The sequence below is a fragment of the Falco naumanni genome, chromosome 17, assembly GCF_017639655.2.
Source record: "Falco naumanni isolate bFalNau1 chromosome 17, bFalNau1.pat, whole genome shotgun sequence".
In the NCBI taxonomy this organism is placed as follows: Eukaryota; Metazoa; Chordata; class Aves; order Falconiformes; family Falconidae; genus Falco; species Falco naumanni.
The window spans coordinates 991,244-1,012,304 of NC_054070.1; the positions used below are offsets into that span (position 1 = coordinate 991,244).

Sequence of the window (21,061 nt, forward strand, 5' to 3'; positions counted from 1 at the left end):
CCGCTGGAGCGGCGGCACCCGGCGGCGGGAGCGGCGGCTGAAGCCCGGCTCTGCCCCCCCGGGATGCGGGATGGAGGGGGGGGGGCTGGGTGTCCCCCCCCCGGTGCCTGCCCCGCGTGGTGCTTCGGGCCTCAGTTTCCCCAATCGCCCCGCAAAGGGGGTGGGGGGGGGTCGCTGGAGGGGGAGGCTGGGAGGGAGCAGCCTTTTTGTGGGGAGACAAAGCGGGGGGCGGGGGGCGGGGGGGGGGGCGGCCCGGGAGGCACCCGGGGGGGAGGGGGCAGCGGGAGGGAGGGGACAGGTGTCAGATCCGGGGGGGGGGGCACAGGGTGGGGAGGGGGACGGGTGCAGGGGGGTGCACAGGACTGGGGGGGGCGCTCAGAGGGGTCGCAGGGCCGCCCGGCTCTGCCCACTCCCAAGCCCAGTACCCCTTCCCTTGCTACCAGTTCGGCAATGGAGCAACTGGGATCGGGGTAACGCCCCCCCCGCCCAGTGCCTCAGTTTCCCCAGGGCATACGGGGGGCTCCCCACCTCCTCCCGGGGCCGGCATCACCCCAAAAACCTGCGCAAGCCGCGAACTTCCCCCCGCAGTGCCGGGACCCCTGTCCACGCGTGCCTGGGGGGGGCGGGGGGGGGGGTGTGTGTCGAGCAGCCTCCGCCGGGGCGCGGTGCGGGGGGGAGGAGGGGCAGGCGGGCCACGCGTGTCCGTGCCGCAGGGCCCCCCGCGTCACGCGCCCATTGCTAGGTTACGACGGACCCAAAAATAAACCCATCCAAACCAGATTAGAAACGCGGGACCTGGGATGAACCGGCGCCGGGGCCCCCCCCGCCCCGCACGCGCCAGGGACCCCCGTGGGCGCACCCACGCTGTCCGGTGTGTGCCCCCCCCCCGGCCTCCATCCCCTGCGTGCTTCCCGGGCCACGTGCAGCAGCTGGGAACGGGAATCGATCCCGCTGCCCGGGGTGGGGGGAACACCTGGGACCCCCTTGTCCTGGTCACTCGTGGGTGCCCACCCTACCCCAGCCTGGATGCCCACCCACCCCACATCCTGGATGCCCACCCCCCATGAGTGCCCACCCCCCCCACACCCTGGGTGCTGGATTCCCAACCCCCCTAGTGCCCACCCCACGCCAGCCTGGATGCCCACCCCCCCCGAGTGCCCACCCCCCCCTCCCCACCCTGGACACCCACTCCCCCTGAGTGCCCCCCTTAGCTGCCCACCCACCCAAGCTCACACCCCACCTGCCCCCACCTCTTCCCTCCCTCCCACCAGCGTTCAACCGCGCTGACACCCCCCCCCCCCAGCACCCCGACATTTCGGGGATCCCTCACAGTGGGGGGGCGCAGACCCCACAAGCCAGGAAGGACCTGGCTTCGAGGAGCATCACACCCCCCCCCCGGGTGTCCACAATGGTAGCAGGGGGTCTCCACACCCCCTCGCCCCTGCACACAGGGTGCATCTTGAGAATGGGGGGGTCCTGGGGGGTTTCTTCTCCCTGGGGAAACTGAGGCAGGGCCCGCGCGGCGCCGGTGACAGCAGATCGATGGCTTTGCTCTTTCCTGCCACCGGCGCATCAATAATTCAGCCTTTGGGGGGGGGGGGGGGGGGGGGAGGGGGAGGGGCGAGCCGGACAGGACACAGCCTCATAGACACCCACCAGCTCCCCCTACCCCCCCCCCGCCATGCCCTCCCGCAGCGGGGGGGCAGACACCCCCCAGCCCAGGGACCCCCCCAGCTCCTCTGCTCCCCAACTGTCCTGGCACCGTGCCATGCAGGCCCCCGAAAACACATGCCCAGGGGGTCCTTGTGTGGCCCCAGACCTTGACACCCCCCACCCAGCTCCCCCCAGGGTGGTCCTGTCCCCCCAAAAGGGGGCTGGCTGCTGGCCCCCACCCTACAGCCCAGCCAGACCCTGGGGGGCTTGGTGTGGTGGGTGCTGGGGGTGGGGGGCTGCCTTGGCATTATGAGGCTTATGGTGCCCTAGCACCCCAGTATGTCAGCACCCCAGCACCCTGGTGCCCAAGCACCCCACTATCCCAGCACCCTGGCACCACAGCAACCTAACATCCCAGTACCTCAGCACCCCACCACCCTGAGACGGCTGGCACCCCATCATCCTGGCACCCCAGTACCTATTAACTTGGTACCCCAGCATCAAGGCTCTATAGCACCCCAGCACCCCGGCACCCCAGCACCCCCCTGGCATATCCATACCCCAGCACCCCAGCACCCTGCATACTCATACCCTGGCACCCCAGCACCCCAGCACCCTGGCATACCCATACCCAGGCACCCCAGTACCCCAGTGCCCTGGCACCCCAGCACCCTGGCATCCCAGCACCCCCCTGGCATATCCATACCCCAGCACCCCAGCACCCCAGCACCCTGCATACCCGTACCCTGGCACCCCAGCACCCCAGCACCCTGGCATACCCATACCCAGGCACCCCAGTACCCCAGTGCCCTGGCACCCCAGCACCCCCCTGGCATATCCATACCCCAGCACCCCAGCACCCCAGCACCCTGGCACCCTAGCACCCCAGCACCCTGCATACTCATACCCTGGCACTCCAGCACCCTGGCACCCCAGCACCCCAACAGCACCCTGGCATACTCATACCTGAGCATCCCAGTACCCCAGTGTCCTGGCACCCCAGTACCCTGGCACCCCGGCACCCCAGCAGCACCCTAGCACACCTGTACCCCAGCACCCCAGCACCCTGGCACAGCTGACTGGCTCCTCCAGCTGTGCCAGCACATCTGGAGAGCCCCGGCCTGCACGCAGGGTAAGCATGTCTGCACGCGTGTCTCGTGTGCCTGTGGCTGGCTGGGGGACACACGCGTGCCCACACGTATGGTGGGTCCATCTGTATGCATGCACACGTGTGTGAACCTGGCGTGTTTCACATGCAGGTGATCGGGGCGCACACACGTGTGCGTGTCTCCAGCGTGTGTGTGCACACACTCGTGTGCATGCCTGTGTGTCTGTGTGTGGACACTGACACGCGTGTGCTCCCATGCAGCCCACACGCCTGCAGCCGGGCAGCCGGCACCAATCCTGCCCAGCACGCTGCTGGGGGCATGGTGCTGTGCCAGCTCCCCCCAGGATGCCTGGGACCCCCCGCAGGTCCCCCCCAGGGTGGCACAAGGACAAGGACACCCAGATTCCCCCAGCAGGCTGCCAAGGTCAGGGTGTGGGTGCCACAGCCGGGGCACCCTCGCTGCGGGGGGGTCTGGGTGCTGGGGGGGGCCGGGCTGGCAACGGGTGCTGGGCAGGGATTAGCACCCGGATTAAAGCGGAGAAATTGAGGACAATCAAAGGACAAAATTCACTGGCAGCCAGCAGTGGGGAGGGGGGTGACGATGGCAGGGGTTGGGGGGACAGCATGGGGTGGCCCCCAATGAGAGGGAGCGCACGCTGGGGCGCAGGGAGCAGCGGGTGGAGGGGGGGCAGGGTTAGGAGCACCCTGGGGACACCCGGCTCCATCTGGCAGGGGGTCCCCTCTAATTACTGCCCACCCCCACCCCCAATAAAAAGCTGCATCATCTCCGCGCGGTTTGTTCCAGCTCCTTTCCCTCTAATTCCAGACCCAAACCCCAGCACAAATGGTTCGTGGCTAAAAATACACCCGGGGCGCAGTGCCACGGCCACGCGTCGGGGGGGCGGGGGGCACCCCCCCCCGGCTGGGCCAGCGGCACCCAGGGGTGCCCCTCCACAGGGACCCCAGGAGGGACCTGTCCCCTCCATCCCGGGGTGGTGGTGGGCTGGGTGGGAGGTCGGAATGGGGGGATTTGGCCTGGAATGGGGGGTCTGGGTCAGTGCCGTGGGTGCGGGTTGGTGCCGTGAGTGCGGGTGGGTGCTATGGGGTGCAGGTGGGTGCTGTGGGGTGCGAGTTGGTGCCGTGGGGTGAGAGTTGGTGCCGTGGGGTGCAGGTGAGTGCTGTGGGGGGGGTGTTGGTGCCATGGGTGCGGGTGGGTGCCATGGGTGTGCGTTGGCACTGTGGGGTGCAGGTTGGTGCTGTGGGGTGTGGGTTGGCACTGTGGGGTGCAGGTTGGTGCTGTGGGGTGCAGGTTGGTGCCGTGGGGTGTGGGTTGGCACTGTGGGGTGCAGGATGGTGCTGTGGGGTGTGGGTTGGCACTGTGGGGTGCAGGTTGGTGCTGTGGGGTGCAGGTTGGTGCCGTGGGATGTGGGTTGGCGCTGTGGGGTGCAGGTTGGTGCTGTGGGGTGCAGGTTGGTGCCGTGGGGTGTGGGTTGGCGCTGTGGGGTGCAGGTTGGTGCTGTGGGGTGCAGGTTGGTGCCGTGGGGTGTGGGTTGGCGCTGTGGGGTGTGGGTGGGTGCTGTGGGGTGTGTGTTGGTGCCGCAGGCGAGGGCTGGTACAACCAGTGGGCACCAGCACAGTGGGAGGGGGCAGGTGCTGGGGCAGCACAGGAAGGTTTGGGCTGGGGCTGGGGCAGGGGTGACGTGGGGCGGGGGTGTGGGTGGGGCTGGGGCTGACACGGGGATGAGGATGGGGATGGGGATGGGATGAGGATGTGGGCAAGGACGAGATGGGATGGGGAAGGGTATGCAGATGGAAAAGGAGATGAGGATGAGGACAGGGATGGGACGGGGATGAGGATGGGGATGGAAGTGGAATGGATGGGATGGGATGGGGACAGGGATGGGATGGGATGGGATGGGATGGGATGGGATGGGATGGGATGGGATGGGATGGGATGGGATGGGATGGGATGGGATGGGATGGGATGGGATGGGATGGCATGGGATGGCATGGGATGGGATGGCATGGGACAGGGATGTGATGGGATGGGATGGGACAGGGATGGGATGGGATGGGATGGGATGGGATGGGATGGCATGGCATGGCATGGCATGGCATGGCATGTGATGGGATGCGATGGGATGGGATGGGATGGGGACAGGGATGGGATGGGATGGGATGCAATGGGATGCAATGGGATGGGGACAGGGATGGGATGGGATGGGATGGGATGGGATGGGACAGGGATGGGATGGGATGGGACAGGGATGGGATGGGATGGGATGGGATGGGATGGCATGCGATGGGATGCAATGGGATGGGATGCAATGGGATGGGGACAGGGATGGGATGGGATGGCATGCGATGGGATGCGATGGGATGCAATGGGATGGGGACAGGGATGGGATGGGATGGGATGGGATGGGATGGCATGTGATGGGATGGCATGCAATGGGATGCAATGGGATGGGATGCAATGGGATGCAATGGGATGGGATGAGGACAGGGATGGGATGGGATGGGATGGGATGGGATGGGATGGGATGGGATGGGATGGGATGGGATGGGATGGGATGGGATGGGATGGGATGGGATGGGATGGGATGGGATGCGATGGGATGCGATGGGATGGGATGCAATGGGATGGGATGCAATGGGATGGGATGCGATGGGATGGGATGCGATGGAATGGGATGAGGACAGGGATGGGATGGGGATGAGGATGGGGATGGAAGTGGAATGGATGGGATGGGATGCAATGGGATGGGGACAGGGATGGGATGCAATGGGATGGGATGAGGACAGGGATGGGATGGGATGGGATGCAATGGGATGGGATGGGATGCAATGGGATGCAATGGGATGGGGACAGGGATGGGGTGGGATGGGATGCAATGGGATGGGATGAGGACAGGGATGGGATGGGATGGAATGGGATGGGATGGGATGGGATGCAATGGGATGCAATGGGATGGGGACAGGGATGGGATGCAATGGGATGGAATGCAATGGGATAGGATGCAATGGGATGGGATACAATGGGATGCAATGGGATGGAATGCAATGGGATGGGATGCGATGGGATGGCATGGGATGGGATGGCATGCGATGGGATGGGGACAGGGATGGCATGGAATGGCATGGGGACTGGGATGAGATGGGATGGGGATGAGACGTGAAGGGATGGGGTCAGGGATGGGCCGGGCCGGGGAGCGGCGCGCCCGGGGGGCTCGGCCCACTAGGGGTTAAGCGGGCGCCGCTGCCATTGGTCGCGGGCGACGCGGCGGCAGCCAATGGGCACGGGCCGTGCGCGGGGTGCGCCGCGCCGGGGCCGCCCCCAGACCCTGTCCCGGGGCCGCGGGTGCGCGCTGCAGCCGGCGCGGGGCTCGGCTCGGCTGCGCTCGGCTGCGCTCGGCCCGGCCCGGCTCGGCTCGGCTCGGCTCGGCCTGGCCTGGCCCGGCCCGGCCCGGCCCGGCTCGGCTCGGCCCGGCCCGGCCCGGCCCGCCTCGGCTCCGCCCGCGCGCCTCGGCTCGGTTCGGCCCGGCCCGGCCCGGCCTGGCGCGGCCCGCTCAGCTCCGTTCGGCACCGCTCGGCTCCGCCCGGCTCGGTTCGGCTCCGCCCAGCTCGGTTCGGCTCGTTTTGGTCCGGTTCGGCTCGGCCTCCCCTGGCCGCCCTCCTCCGCACCGGCCCGGTACCAGGCCCCGGTAACGCCCCGGGAGGCGGGGGGCGGTGAGCATCCTCCCGCGGGCTCCGTCCGCAGCAGCGCCGGGGCCAGGGGGGGCCGGGAGGGAGCGGGGGGGGGGTCGTGAGGGGCCGGGGTGCCCGGGGGGAGCAGGGGGGGCGGGGAGGCCGTGAGGAGCTGGGTGGCCCGGGGGGGGTCGTGAGGAGCTGGGGTCCGGGGGGGGCCGGTGCCGCCTCCGCAGCGCGGGGGGTGCGGGGCTGCGGCAGGTGGGAGCCCCGGGGCAAGCCAGGACCCGGGTGGGCAGCGGCCCACGGGCACGCAGTGACACGGGGTGACAAAGCCACCCGTGCCGTGACACCGGGCGAGGAGCCAGCCCACTGCGTGCTGTGGCAGCGGGTCGCCGGAGCCAGCCCATGGTGTGCGTGGTGACAGTGGGTGACCAAAGCCACCCCACAACATGACACTGCGTGACCAAAGCCACTCTACGCCGTGACACCGGGTGACCAAAGCCACCCCACACCGTGACACTGCATGACCAAAGCCACTCTACGCCGTGACACCAGTGACAAAGCCACCCCACACCGTGACACTGCGTGACTAAAGCCACTCTACGCCGTGACACCGATTGACAAAGCCACCCCACAGCACCTGCTGTGATACCAGGTGACAACGCCACCCCACACCGTGACGCTGCGTGACCAAAGCCACTCTACGCTGTGACACCGGGTGACCAAGCCACCCCGCGCCGTGACGCCAGGCGAGCAGTGAGCCCAGCACATGCCATGTCACTGGGTAACAGCCCGCCCCACGCTGTGACACTGGGTGAGCAGTGAGCCTGGTGCCTCCTGTGACACTGGGTGACCAAAGCCACCCCCTGCCGCCACACCGGTGACCCAGCCACCCTGCACCGTGACACCAAGTGAGCAGTGAGCCTGGTGCCTGCCGTGACACTGGGTGACCAAGCCACCCTGTACCGTGACAACGGATGACTGAGCTGTTCTGTGCCGTGACAGCAGGCAAGCAGCAAGCCTGGCACTTGCGGTGACACCGGGTGACCGAAGCCACCCTATCCCACATGCTGTGACACTGGGTGACAAGGCCACCCCGCTCTGCAATACCGGGTGTCTGAAGCCGCCCTGCACCGTGACACCAGGTGAGCAGCTGGCCCGGCGCATGCTGTGACACCGGGTGACCGAAGCCACCCTGTGCAAGCCAGCCCCGTGTGCCGGTGCCGTGTCCCCTGCACCCGTGTGACGCCGCGGGGCAGAGCGTGGCCATGGGGGCCCTCGGGGGGGCCGGGGGCCCCGCTGCTGCTGGCCCTGGCGCTGCTGGCACCCTGGGGGTCTGCGGGTGGGAGCTGCCCCCCGCGCTGCATCTGCGCCTCCAACATCCTGAGCTGCTCGCAGGCGGTGCTGAGCGCCGTGCCGGCACCGCTGCCCCGCTTCACCGCCGTCCTCGACCTCAGCCACAACAACGTCAGCCGGCTGCGCGCCGACTGGGCGCCGGGGCGCCTGGCCCACCTGCACGCCCTGCTGCTCAGCCACAACGGGCTCTCCTTCGTCTCCACCGAAGCCTTCAGCCACGTACCCCACCTGCGGCACCTGGACCTCTCCTCCAACCGGCTCCGGGCGCTGGAGGAGAACCTCTTCAGCGACCTGGCCGAGCTGGAGGTGCTGCTGCTCTACAACAACGAGATCTCCGCCGTGGATCGCACCGCCTTCGACAACCTGGGCCGGCTCCGCAAGCTCTACCTGGGTCAGAACCGCATCGCCCGCTTCCCGCTGGAGCTGCTGCGGGACGGCAGCCGCCTGCCCCAGCTCGCCCTGCTCGACCTCTCGGCCAACCGCCTGCGCAGCGTGCCCGTGGGCGAGCTGCAGGCGCTGCCCGCCTGGCTGCGCGACCGCCTCTACCTGCACGGCAACCCGCTGGCCTGCGACTGCCCGCTCTTCCAACTGGTGGCCCGCGGCCACCGGCGCCGCCTCAGCGCCGTGCTGGATTTCCAGGAGGAGCTGCGGTGCCACCTGCCCAGCGCCCCGACGCCCGTCGGCATCCTCGCTCTGGCCGGCCGGCAGCCCCTCAACTGCAGCGAGGCGCGGGAAGCGGTGCTGGAAGCCCACCTGGGTGACACCGTCACCCTCAGCTGCGACACCCGGTTGCGGGGGGTGCGTAGCCGGCACTGGGTGACGCCGGGAGGCGAACGGGTGCTGGAGGAAGGGGGGAACGGCAGCGCTGCCCTCCTGGCCAACGGCAGCCTGCAGCTGCGGGCGCTGCGCCCCGAGGACGCCGGCACCTACGCCTGCTGGGTGGCGGGTCCCCTCCTCAACGAGACCCTTTACGTGGAGCTGCTGGTGCACAACTTCACCCTGCACGGTCCCCACGACACCCTAAACACCGCCTACACCACGCTGGTGGGCTGCATCCTGAGCGTGGTGCTGGTGCTCATCTACCTGTACCTCACCCCCTGCCGCTGCTGCTGCTGCCGCAGCACCGACAAGCCCCCGGCACCCCGCGACGACAGCATCAACTCCTCGGTCCTCAGCGCCACCCCCAACCATGCCCGTGTTCCCGGGGAGCCCTGCCGGTCCCGCTCAGCCTCCACCGCCAGCCCGGGGCAGAACGGCAGGTTCAAGGTCGGGGGGACCCCCCAGCTGCCCCCCCGGCACGGCCCCAAGGCGCAGAGGAAGGTGTCGGATCCGGACTCGGTCAGCTCAGTCTTCTCCGACACCCCCATCGTGGTGTAGGGGACCGTCCCCAGGGATGCCCCCTGTCCCCACTGCCGCTGGGACCCCTTCCCGACGGATGCGCTGCGGGCAGGAGGGGCAGTCTGGCCCTCCCCCCCCCCCCCACGTCCCCAGCTTGTGGGGGGACGCGCCATTGCCCCCCTGGACTGAGCATCGCCGCTGGCCACCCACACCGCCTTCCGCCAAGGTCACCGCCACCGCGCTGGCACCACGAGGGACAGGGGGTCTCCGGTGGGAGCAGCGTGGCTGCAGAGCGGGGGGGCACCGGCCCCGCTGCCCACCGGGTGCCGAAGGACTGGGGGTGACAGTGACAGTGCCGGCTCAGCGGGTGCCCCCCAGGGACGGCAGCAGCAGGGGCACCCCCAGGCACTGGGAGGGGGGCACCTGCCCCCTCCCCACGGTGCCAGCCCCTCCCCGCGCCCCCCCCGCCATGTGTATCGTGAAGCATGAGTCCAACCGAGCAGCATGTGCCACCCCGGCCAGCGCTCGGCTCGGGGGGGACACGAGGGGCATGTCACCCCCAGGGTGCAACTGCCCCCCCCAGCCCCCGCCCCGTGCAGCCCACAGCCACAAGCAGAGCCCCTCCCCCCCCCTGCAGGGAGTGGGATCCTCGGGGGCTCCGGCACCCCAAATGGGGGGTACCCCCTGCACCCCAACAGCCCAGCCTGTGTCCCCCCTGTGTGTCCCCCCAGGCCGTGTCCCCCCCCCCCCCCCCCCCGCTGGCAGCTGCCCGCTGATGCCTTGGCCAAAATAAACGTGTTTCCCCGTGGTGCCTGCGCAGCCCTCGCGGTTCCGGGGTGCTGAAGGGTCCTTGGGATGGGGACCCCTCGCTGGGCAGGGGGGGGGTCAGGGACAGGGACAGTGCCACCACACCAGCCTGGCGGGACCCCCCCCCGACCCCCCAGGATGGGGAGCAGGCTGGTGGCAGGGGGGTTAGGCTGCATGGGGGCCCCTGCTGGGCTGGTGGCCATCTGGGGCACACGGGGGGGGGGGGGGGGGGCTGGGGAGCAAGGGGTGTGGGGGAGGAGGGGGAGCTCACGCTGCCACCCTGGTCACCCTCCCCAGTGCACCCACCCCTGGGCCCTGCCGACCTCCTGCCTGTCAGGATGTGCTGGAAGGGGGCCTAAACACCCCCCCCCCCCCCCCCAGCACCCCAGTGACCCCCTTCCAGCACCACACTGACCCCCTCCCAGCACCCCACTGGTCCCCCCAGCACCCCACTGACCCCTTCAGCACCCAGTGACCTCCCCAGCACCCCAGTGAACCCCCCCAGAACCCTACTGACCCCCTCCCAGCACCCCACTGGTCCCCCCATCACCCCATTGACCCCCCCAGCACCCCAGTGAACCCCCCCAGAACCCCACTGACCCCCTCCCAGCACCCCACTGGTCCCCCCAGCACCCCATTGACCCCTTCAGCACCCAGTGACCCCCCCAGAACCCCAGTGACCCCCTCCCAGCACCCCACTGGTCCCCCCAGCACCCCATTGACCCCTTCAGCACCCAGTGACCCCCCCAGCACCCCAGTGAACCCCCCCAGCACCCCACTGACCCCCTCCCAGCACCCCATTGACCCCTTGAGCACCCAGAGACCCCCCCAGCACCCCAGTGACCCCCTCCCAGCACCTCAGTGACTCCCCCCAGCACCCCAGTGACCCTGGTGACCCCCTCCCAGCACCCCACTGACCCCCCCCAGCACCACACTGCCCCCCCCCCCAGCCCCCAAAATAGCATGGGGACCCACAGGACACAACCTGCTCCCCCCCCCCCCCCTCCATTACTCAGCTTTTTTTTTTCTTTCTTTCTTTTTTTTTTTAAAAAAGAAACAAAAAACAGCAATAGTAATTCTTATAAATATCCGCGGCCGGTGGGGGGGCCCGGGGGGGGCCCGGTGGCCGGTCCTGTGCCAGGACCCCCCCAGCCGCGGCTGCCTCCGCTCCCGGGGGCTGGTTTAGCAGCAAGAACAGAACTGAGAGTCTTGAGGTATTTTTCCGGAGGTTGGATTTTTCCTTCTCGTTTCCTTGGGGGTGGGGGGGAATTGGGGTCGGTTGTATTTTTTGTTTTTTTTCCCCCCTCCTTCCTCGGCTTTTCGGCATTTTTCCAGCGGGGGCTTCCTCATGCCCGCGGTGGAGGGACGTGGGGGGACACCCACGCCTGGCGGGGGGTGGCCCCGGTGGCCCCTCCGTTAATGGGCTTTGGACTGCGGGAGAGAGGTGCTGGGTCAGCGGGGGGGGGGGGGGGGGGGGGGGGAGGGGCAGAGACCCTGGGCCCCACCGTGTCCCCCGACCACGTTAGGGTGTCCCCACAGTGTCCCCCACCCAGGGTTAAGGTGGCCCCAGAGGGAGCATCACCCACCATGGATGAGCGTGGCCCCAGAGGGTCCCCATCCCACAGCCCCCAGACTTAGGGTGGCCCCAGAGGGAGCATCACCCACCATGGATGAGTGTGGTCCCAAAGGATCCCTGTCCTCCCATCCCCCACCCCACTCCCCACCCCCAGCCCTGGGTTAGGGTGGCCCCAGAGGGAGCATCACCCACCATGGACGAGTGTGGTCTAAAAGGGTCCTCATACCCCCCCACCAAGGGTTAGGGTGGCCCCAGAGGGTCCCCATACCCACAGCCCCCAGACTTAGGGTGACCCCAGAGGGAGCATCACCCACCATGGATGAGTGTGGTCCCAAAGGATCCCTGTCCTCCCATCCCCCCACCCCCCACCCCCAGCCCTGGGTTAGGGTGGCCCAGAGGGTCCCCGTACCCACAGCCCCCAGGTTTAGAGTGACCCCAGAGGGACCATCACCCACCATGGATGAGTGTGGTCCCAGAGGGTCCCCATCCCACACCCCACACCCCCCCAGGGTTAGGGTGGCCCCAGAGGGAGCATCACCCACCATGGATGAGTGTGGTCCCAGAGGGTCCTCACCCCCCCCGCCCCCCCAGGGTTAGGGTGGCCCCAGAGGGTCCTCATACCCCCCCCAGGGTTAGGGTGGCCCCACACCCCCCACGACCAGGATGTCCCAGGACCCAAGACCACCGTGTTCCCCCTCCAGTGTCCCCTACCCTGTGCCAGGGGGACCCAGAGGGTCCCCATGTTGTCCCTCACCTGAGACTCGGGTACCCCCACGGCATCGCCCACCCAGGGTCAGGCTGTCCCAGAGGGTCCCCACGGTGTCCCCTACCAGGGACACGGGTGTCCCCAGAGGGTCCCCACTGCATCCACCACATCACCCAAAGACCCAAGGCCACAGTGTGCCCCAGGGACCCCCACCCAAGGCTGGGGGGTACCCAGAGGGTCCTCATAGTGTCCCTCAGCTGGGACACAGGTGTCCCTCCAGGGTCCCCATGCCACCCCCTACCTTGACCCCCAGCGTCCCCCTGCTCTGAGGGCCGGGGTGCCCTCAGGCAGCCCCAAGCCCTGTCCCCTGTGGGTGCTGGTGGCCCTGGGGGGTCCCCCCCCATTTCACTGCTGGGTGCTCACTGCAGGGCACCCCAACACCCGCCGCCACCCCCCCGGCTCAGCAGGGACCCCCCCTCCCATCTCAGCCCTACCTTCAGGGCGCTCCGCTTCTCCTCAAAGCCCAGGGGGGTGCCTGGCTTCTTCCTGCGGACGGAGCCCCCCGAGTCGGGGGGTGCCGGGCTGGGGGGCGGCGGGGGAGCAGGCAGGGGGGGCGCAGGCTTGGGCTTGACGGGCCGGCAGTAGGTGGCCGCGTTCTTGCGCTTCTTGACCTCATCCTCGGAGATGCAGCGGGGGGGCAGCGGCCCCCCCGGTCCGTGCAGTGGTGAGCCTCGGGGGTCCGCGGCGGCGGCGGGGGGTCCGCGGCACTCGGGGGGGGGCAGGCGTTTCACTCGCGTTGCACCGTTGAGGACGGCGGTGGAGGAAGCAGCCGGGCAACCCGGAGGGGGGGGTTTCGTCTTGCCGGGGAGGGGGGAAACCTGGCAGCTGGGGGTTTTGTTTTTGACCCCATCCCCTGAACAGGGCCGTTTATAGGGGGGGCCGCCAGCGGTGAGGGGGGGCTTCCATTTGCGGGTGTCCGGATCCATCCCGCCGGCCACTTCCCGGGCTCGGGAAGATTTGCTGGCCTTGGTGGAAGGCAACTTGCTGAAGGAGGGCGAGGGGATGTTGGCGGGCAGGGGGGAGGTGATGGACTGGCTGCCCCCCCCCCCGCACTCGGGCTGGCTGCAGGCGGCCGCGGCGTGGGGGGACCCCACCGTGTAGTTGAGGCTGGCGGGGACCCGGCCCTCCCGGGTGCCGGGGGGGGCTGCTGCCGCCCCCAAGGTCCGTGGGGGGGGGGGAGGAAGGGGGGGCGGCAGGACCACAAGGGGGGGCGGCAGGGCTGGGGGCGGCTGGGGGTGTGTGGAGAGGGGGCTCAGCTGCTGGAGGGATCTTCCTGTGGGAAGGGAGGGGAAAGGTGAGATGGGACCCCCCCCCAAATCCCTGCTGCCATCCCTGGCCCTCCCACATCCCTCCACCGGTTCAGGTGGGGAGGGGGTGAGACAGGACCCCCCCCAGATCTCTGCTCCCTGCCACATCCCCCCCAGTTCAGGTGCAGATGGTGAGACAGGACCCCCCCCAAATCCCTGCCCCCACCCCCGCCCTTGCCATGTGCTCCCCAAACCAGGCAGGGAGGGGGTGAGACAGGACCCCCCCCCAGATCTCTGCACCCTGCCGCATCCCCCCCAGTTCAGGTGGAGAAGGTGAGACAGGACCCCCCCCAAAACCCCTGCTCCCATCCCTGACCCTTCCGTGTCCTCCCCAAACCAGGCAGGGAGGGGGTGCGATGGGACCCCCCCCAAGCCTCCACTCCCATCCCTGCCCCCCCCCCCCCAACCTCATCCTCCCCAAACCAGTCAGGGAGGGAGTGCGCTGGGACCTCCCGCAAAGCCCCCACTCCCATCCCTGCCCCCCCCCCATGTCCTCCCCAAGCCAGGCAGGGAGGGGGTGCGATGGGACCCCCCCCCCCCCAAGACCCAGCTCCCACCCCTGCCCCCCCCTAGTTCATGCCACGCTGGCACCCCGGGAAGGGCAACCCCCACCCTGGGGCTGGGTGGCTTTGCACTCTGGCCCCCAGCAGCACCCACTGCCCCCCCCCCCCCAGCTGCTCCCTGGCCCCCAGCAGCACCCCCAGCACCCACCGCCCCCCCCGGCTGCTCCCCCCTCACCGCCACATGTGGGAGCTGAGGTGCCGCTCCAGCATGGAGCCCAGCGCCGAGCAGAACCGGTCAAGCCGCCGGTTGAAGACGTAACAGCCGGGGCTGACCAGGCGGCTCCCGAAGGTGCAGAACTGTGGGGGACCCCCACCCAGTCAGCATGCCCCCCCCCCACCCCCCCACCCCCGAGCATCCCACCCAGTGCAGGGCCCTGCGGGATGCAGCCGGGTGGGTTGACTGGGGGTGGGTCAAGGGTCCCTAACCCACCCCGGGGTCCCCTCACTCACCGCCTGGGGCCGCGGTGGGCGCGTGGGGGGGCGTGGGGGCTCCTCGCCCCCCTCCTCCTCGCTCTCCTCGCTCGACACCCGGCTGCCCCCCTTGGGCAGGGGGAAGGGGAACACCCCCGTGCCCCCCTCCCTAGAGGCGGCCGGCGCATCCTCGGAGTCGCTGTCAGAGGACAGCCGGGCCCTGCACCAGAAATTGGGGGGGGGGGGGAGGATGGGAGACGTTTGGGGTGCCCCATATGGGGGTGTCACCATTCCCACCCCCCTCCCCAGACGCTGGGGTCCTTACCTGGGGAGCAGGCAGTGGGAGTGGGGCAGCTTGGCTCGGCAGGGGGGGGTGCTGGGGGGGCCGGTGGGGAGCTGCGGCAGTGAGGAGGGGTCCTGCGGTGGGGGTGGCAGCGGGTCCTTTCCGGGGGGGCTCCTCTCCTTCGGGGCCTCCCCCTTGCGGGAGCTGGCCTTCAGCTCAGCCACCAGCACGTCAAAGTCCTTGGCTCGCCCCTGCACCTCGCGGCGCTGGTGCACCGAGTGGATCTGTGCCGGGCGACAGCGGCGACGGGGTCGGCGAGGGGGGGAGTGGCGTGAAAACACCCACCGGGACCCCCCGTCCTCCAAAAGCCTCTGGGCAGGGTGACGGTGACCCCTCCGCTGTCCCCCCCCCCCACCCCCGGGCATCCCACTACCTTGCAGGTCAGCAAGCGGGTGCAGATCTTCTTGGTGTCGGGGTTGAGCACGCCGCACTGCCTGTTCAGGTCGCACTCCTTGCCTGCGGGCAGAGGAAGGCAGCAGGATGCCGGGGGGGGGTCGCAGGCGTGGGGCTGAGCTCTGTTTTGGGTGGGGGGCAGCAAATGCTTTGCCCCCTCCCCCCCCCCCCTCCATGTCTGGCCCCGGTTTTGGCAGGATGAGAGTGGCGGCGGCGGGGGGGGGGGGGGCTCTGGCGGCAGTGGGGAGGCACGGCCTCACCGGGACCACCGCTGGCTGGCCGTGGGCCCCCCCCTCTTCAGGGGTCACCCCAACCCACCCCGGCCAGGGCGGCAGATGGAGGCCCCCCCCCTCCTCAGAGCGACAGGCTGCAGCATCCCCACTCGGGGGGGGGGACACACAGCAGCCCTGAGAGTCATCCTCTGTGGGGTGGGGGGGCCACCACCTCATGGCCCCCCCGTGCCCCTCCCCGGGGCGAGTCCCCCCGCTTTTGCCCCCAGCCTGGGTCCTGCTAATGGCATCGCTCCCTGTCCGCAGCATCTGCCCGGCTCCCATGTCTGGGGGGGGGGTTTTACACACGCGAAGGGGGGGGGGGGGTGTTTGACCCTGGCTCACACTCTTGCCGCACGCCGCCGCCGCCGTTCCTCCGGGCCAGCCGGCACCGCGGGCAGGGACCCTAAACCTGCTGGGTGAACGGAGCTGGGGTCAGGGCACGGCTCCCCGGGGTGCGGGAGGGGAGGTGGGCGATGCCCCCTGGGTACCTACCCCGCTGCCGGGCCCGGCCACCGCAACACCGGCACCGGGATGCCGCACGGGGATCCAGTGCCGCGCGGCACCGACCTGCCGCCCCCACCCCGTCGCCGGCAAGGAAAGGGGGACTCACGCGCCAGCTTCTTGTGGGATCTGGGGGGCGGCTTGGAGGCACCCGCGTCCTTCTCCCCCGGGGCGGGCGTGCTCTCCGGTTTGCACCCGGGGCCGTCAGCGGGCATCGCCGAATCCCCCCCGACCGCGGCCGACACCGGGGGCTCTTTCGGCACCGCGGCGGTGGCGGGTTTCCCCAGGGGTTCCTTGGAGTTGGTGGGCATGGCTTTGGGGGGCACCTTGATCCCGTGCCCGTCCGGTTTGGGGATGCTGGGAATCTTCTCCAGGTTGACCACAGGCACGAACAGGCTGGGGAGAAAATTTGGGGAGGGGGTGTCAGAGCGGCCGGGCGGCGGGGGAGGGGCAGAGCCGCCCGGGCCGGTGCCTCACCAGAGGTTGTTGTCCTTGTCCGGCCGCTCGGGCAGGGGCTGGACGCGCCCACGGGCACCGGGGTGCTTCTCCCGCAGCGCCTTGGCCCCCCCGGGGGTCCCGCCGGGGGTCCCGCCCGCCTGCCCGTTGACGGCGACGTGACACTTGGCGGCGGCGGCGCGGGTGTAGAGCTTGCTGAGCGGGCCGTGCCGGCGTTCTGCCGGGATGGCGGGGATGGAGCCGGGGATGGAGCCGGGGATGGAGCCGGGGATGGAGCCGGGGATGGAGCCGGGGAGGGGGGAAAGCCCAGCGTTAGCCCATGCCGGGGGTCCCACCGCCGGGAGCCCCCCCACCCTGGGCTGCACCGGCACGGCCAGCCCCGGCTGCCTTCCCGCATCCCTCCCAGTGTCAGAGGGGATGCTGGGGGGGGGGGGAGCCATGCCCGGAGCCCCCCCCCCCCGGCTCACCGCAATGCTTCTGGAAGGCCTGGGGCTTCACCACCTGGCTGCAGTGGTTGCAAACCACCAGGTAAAACTCATCGTGTGCCGGGCAGTGGCCGAAGATGTTCATGTCTGTGGGGCGAGAGGCCGGTGAGCCGCGGCTGCCGGTGCCGCCGGAAGCGCCGCAGCCCGAGGGTCCCGGCTGGAAGCCAAGCACGGCCCCAAAACGCCGGGTTTTCACCCCAGAAGGGGGCTTACCTTCCTTAATCAGGGTCATGGCGTCCAGTTTCTTGCCACCGTTCTTCCCGCTCTCCTCCAGTTCCAGGCCTGATCCTGCCAGGGACAAAACGCCATCAGCAGCGGCCGGCACAGGGACGGTCCCGTTGTCCCCCAGCCCTGGCCAGCATCGGGGGCAGCCACCGAGTCCCCACCGCCGGCAGCACCACGGCTCCCGGCACCATTAAACGGGCTAAAATCAAACCAGAGGGACGGATCCATCCCGGGATGGGGGGCAGCCCCCTGTGCCACCGCCCCCAAGGTCCCTGGCCTGCCACCCGCGCGGAAAGCCCACCACCGGTGGGATGCCCCGGCCTGGCTGGGATGGGACACCCCGGTCCCCACCCCGCCACAGCCCCGCAGCCTCACTGGCCGTGCCCAGCGTGTCCTGGCCCCAGCCGGCGGCACCAGGCTCTGCTGGGGGGGGGGGACTGGTGTCCCTCGGGCCAGTGGTGATGGTGTCCCGGCCAGCTGGGCCATACTGGCTGCCCAGTTCCATCCAGCAGTGCTATACTGGGCACCCAGGGCTGTCTGGCTAGGCCATACTGGGTGCCCAATTCCATCAGCAGTGCTAAAGTAGCACCATGGCTGTGCAGCTGGGCCATACTGGGTGCCCAGTCCATTCCCAGTTCTATCAGGCCATGCCATAGCAAGTGCCCAATCCCATCCAGCAGTGCCACACTGGGCACCCAGTCCTGCCAGCTGTGCTATACTGGGTGCCTAGTCCTTCCTGGCCGTGCTATAGTGGGTGCCTAGTGCCATCCAGTAGTGCCATACTGGGTGCCCAGTCCTGACCAGCAGTGCCATACTGGGCACCCAGCCCTGACCAGCAGTGCCATACTGGGCGCCCAGCTGTGTACAGCCCCATCCAGCTGTGCCGGCAGCCTGTGCCGTGCCCGCTGGCTGCCTGGTCCTGTCCAGCCAGGACACGGGGCACTGGTGGGGCAGTGCCCACCCTGAGTAGCTGGTGCTGGTGGCCACTGTGCAGAGCCCACTGGGACACTGCTGAACTCCCAGTACAGGGCACCTGGTTCCCAGTGCCCTGGCTGGGGTACCCAGTGCCACCTGCCTGGTCTGAGGTAATGATGGCAACCGGTTCCCAGTCTTGGCTACCCAGTTCCTGGTGTGGGCTACCCACTGCCCACTGCACCCAGGGATATCTGGCACCTGGGGTGGGGCAGCTGGTAATTGGCTCCCAGTAATGGGCGCAGGGTTCCCAGTGACCAACTGGGCTGCCCGGTTCTCGGTGCCCAGTGCAAGATGCTCAGTGCCGGGTTGAGCTGCCCAGTGCTGGGTCCCTGGTGCCTGGCTCCCAGTGCTGGATGCTGGGTTTGGCTGCCCAGTCCCCAGTGCCCGGTTCCGAGTGCCAGGTCTGGCTGCCCAGTGCAGGGCTCCCAGTGCCCAGTGCAAGGTGCCCAGTGCCAAGTCAGGCTGCCCAGTGCAGGGTTCCCAGTGCCTGGTTCCCGGTACCTGGTTCCAGTTTTGCCTGCCCAACACAGGGCTTCCAGTGCCCGGCTCCTGGTTGCCCAGTTCCCAGTGCCAGCTCTGGCTGCCCAGTGCAGGGCTCCCGGTGCCCGGTTCCCATTGCAGGCTGCCAGTTCTGGCTGCCCAGTTCCCAGTGCCAGCCCTGCCTGCCCAGTGCAGGGCTTCCAGTGCCCGGCTCCTGGTTGCCCGGTTCCTGGTGCCACCTCTGGCTGCCCAGTGCAGGGCTCCCCGTTCCCAGTGCTGGGTGCCCGGTTCCCGGTACCAGCTGTACTGGCCCAGTGCAGGGCTCCCAGTACCCAGTGCTGGTTGCCCAGTTCCCGGTGCCAGCTCTGCCTGCACAGCACAGGGCTTCCAGTGCGTGGCTCCTGGTTGCCCAGTTCCCAGTGCCAGCTCTGGCTGCCCAACACTGGGCTCCCAGTGCCCGGTGCCGGCTGCCCAGTTCCCAGTGCCAGCCCTGCCTGCCCAGTGCAGGGCTTCCAGTGCCCGATTCCCGGTGCCAGCTGTGCTTGCCCAGCGCAGGGCTCCCGGTTCCCGGTGCTGGGTGCCCGGTTCCCAGTGCCAGCTCTCCCGGTCCAGCGCAGGGCTCCCGGTGCCCGGTTCCCATTGCAGGCTGCCAGCTCCGGCTGCCCGGTTCCCGGTGCCGGGTACCCGGTGCAAGATGCCCCGCTGCCGGTGCCCGGTTCCCAGCGCGGGTCGCCCGCCGCCGGTGCCCGCTGCCCGCCTGCCGCGCGGCGGCGCTAGGACCGGGGGGCGGCGGGCGCGGCCCCGCTGGCGGCAGCCCCCCCGCCCGCCGCCGCCGCCCCTCACCCGGCTCGGCCGGCGGCCCGGCCCGCTCCACCCAGGCGCTCCAGCTCTGCCCCGCGAACTCGTCCAGGCTGGGCAGCCGCCGCTCCGCCGCCATCGCCGCCGCCGCGCGCCCCACGCGCCGCCATCGCCGCCGCCGCCGCCGCGGGAGCGCGCCCCCCCCCGCCGCCGCCGCCGCCGCCCCCGCCCCCGCGCGCCCCCGCGCATGCGCCGCGCGCCCCCGCCCGCCCCGCGGCACCACGGGCGGTGTAGTCCCGCCAGCCTGCCCGCCCTGCCCGGGGGCTGCCCCGCCACCGGGACTCCCCCTCGAGGGACAACCCCCCCCACCCCCCTCCCCGGCACCGGCACGGGAACCCCGCCACCGGGACGCCCCCGCTCCGGGCTCCCCCCTGGCACCGGCAGGAGAGCCCCAACACGGCACCCCCGCCATGGGACACCCGCTCAAGGGTCACTCCCCTGCCCCGGGACCACCCCCGGCACCGGCAGGGGCCACCGCCACGGGACCCCCCCTCAAGGGATATTACCCCCGCCCCGGGACCCCCGCCCCCGCCCCGGGACCCCCGCCCTGGGACACCCCCTCAAGGGACACCCCACATCCCCGGGACCCCTCACCCCGGGACCCCCGCCCCGGCAGTCCCCCGGCAACGGGACCCCCCCTCAAGGGACATCCCCCCGCCCCGGGACCTCCCCTCCGGCACCGGCACGGATCCCCCGCCACAGGACCCCCGCCACGGGACACGCCCTCAAGGGACATCCCCCCGTCCCGGGCTCTCCCCCCGCCCCGGGATCCCCCCGGCACCGGGACCCCCCCTCAAGGGACATCCCCCCGTCCCGGGACCTCCCCTCCGGCACCGGCACGGGACCCCCGCCACGGGACATCCCAGGAGCTCCCCCCGCCCCGGGACCACCCCTCAAGGGACATCCCCCCCGCCCTGGGACCCCCCCTGCCCCGGGACACCCCTGCAAGGGACACTCCCCTCGCCCCGGGACCCCCCCCCCCCCCACTGCACTGGCTCGGGACCGCTGCCCTGGGACCCCCGCCACGGGACACCCCCACCTCGGGACCCCCCACCACCACGGCCGATCTGCGGCGCTCAGACCGGGGGTCCATACACCGGCATAGGGGCTGGGACGGGGGGTCCATAGATCCCTATGCGGGGCTGGGGACCAGGGGCCCGTGTACCGGCACACGGGCTGGGAACCGGGGGTCTCTATACCCCTATAGTGGACTGGACAGCCAGGGGTGACATATACCCCCTAAACAGGGCTGGGGGCACGAGGTTACCCCTGTTTGGTGCTGGACAACCAGGGGTTATATACACCCCCTATAAGAGCTGGGGACCTGGGGCTCACCCCTATATAAAACTGGACCCCCAGGAGTAACGTATACCCCCTATATGGGGCTCAACAGCCAGGGGTGACGTTTACCCTGTATACAGAGCAGGGGATTCGGGGATCATATATACCCCCTATACAGGACTGGGGACGCCAGGTTGTCCCCCTATGGGACTGGACA

The 21,061-nt window shown here is 69.9% G+C and overlaps 2 protein-coding genes across 2 annotated transcripts; one reads left to right on the forward strand and one right to left on the reverse strand.

Annotated features, from left to right (window-relative positions):
• Nucleotides 1-7,600: 7,600 nt before the first annotated feature.
• On the forward strand, nt 7,601-9,954 carry AMIGO1 (adhesion molecule with Ig like domain 1; the record flags this gene model as incomplete). Its single annotated transcript, XM_040617031.1, has 1 exon — nt 7,601-9,954. A coding segment is annotated over one exon (1,584 nt), but the record flags the coding sequence as incomplete, so codon positions are not given.
• Nucleotides 9,955-11,167: 1,213 nt separating this feature from the next.
• Nucleotides 11,168-19,701, reverse strand: ATXN7L2 (ataxin 7 like 2). Its single transcript, XM_040617057.1, is given in 12 exon segments — nt 11,168-11,383; nt 12,729-13,479; nt 13,481-13,567; nt 14,340-14,461; nt 14,615-14,795; nt 14,901-15,142; nt 15,292-15,374; nt 16,194-16,480; nt 16,562-16,757; nt 17,008-17,112; nt 17,239-17,313; nt 19,549-19,701. Coding segments are annotated over 12 exon segments (2,238 nt in total). The 5' UTR covers nt 19,643-19,701; the 3' UTR covers nt 11,168-11,368.
• Nucleotides 19,702-21,061: the final 1,360 nt, after the last annotated feature.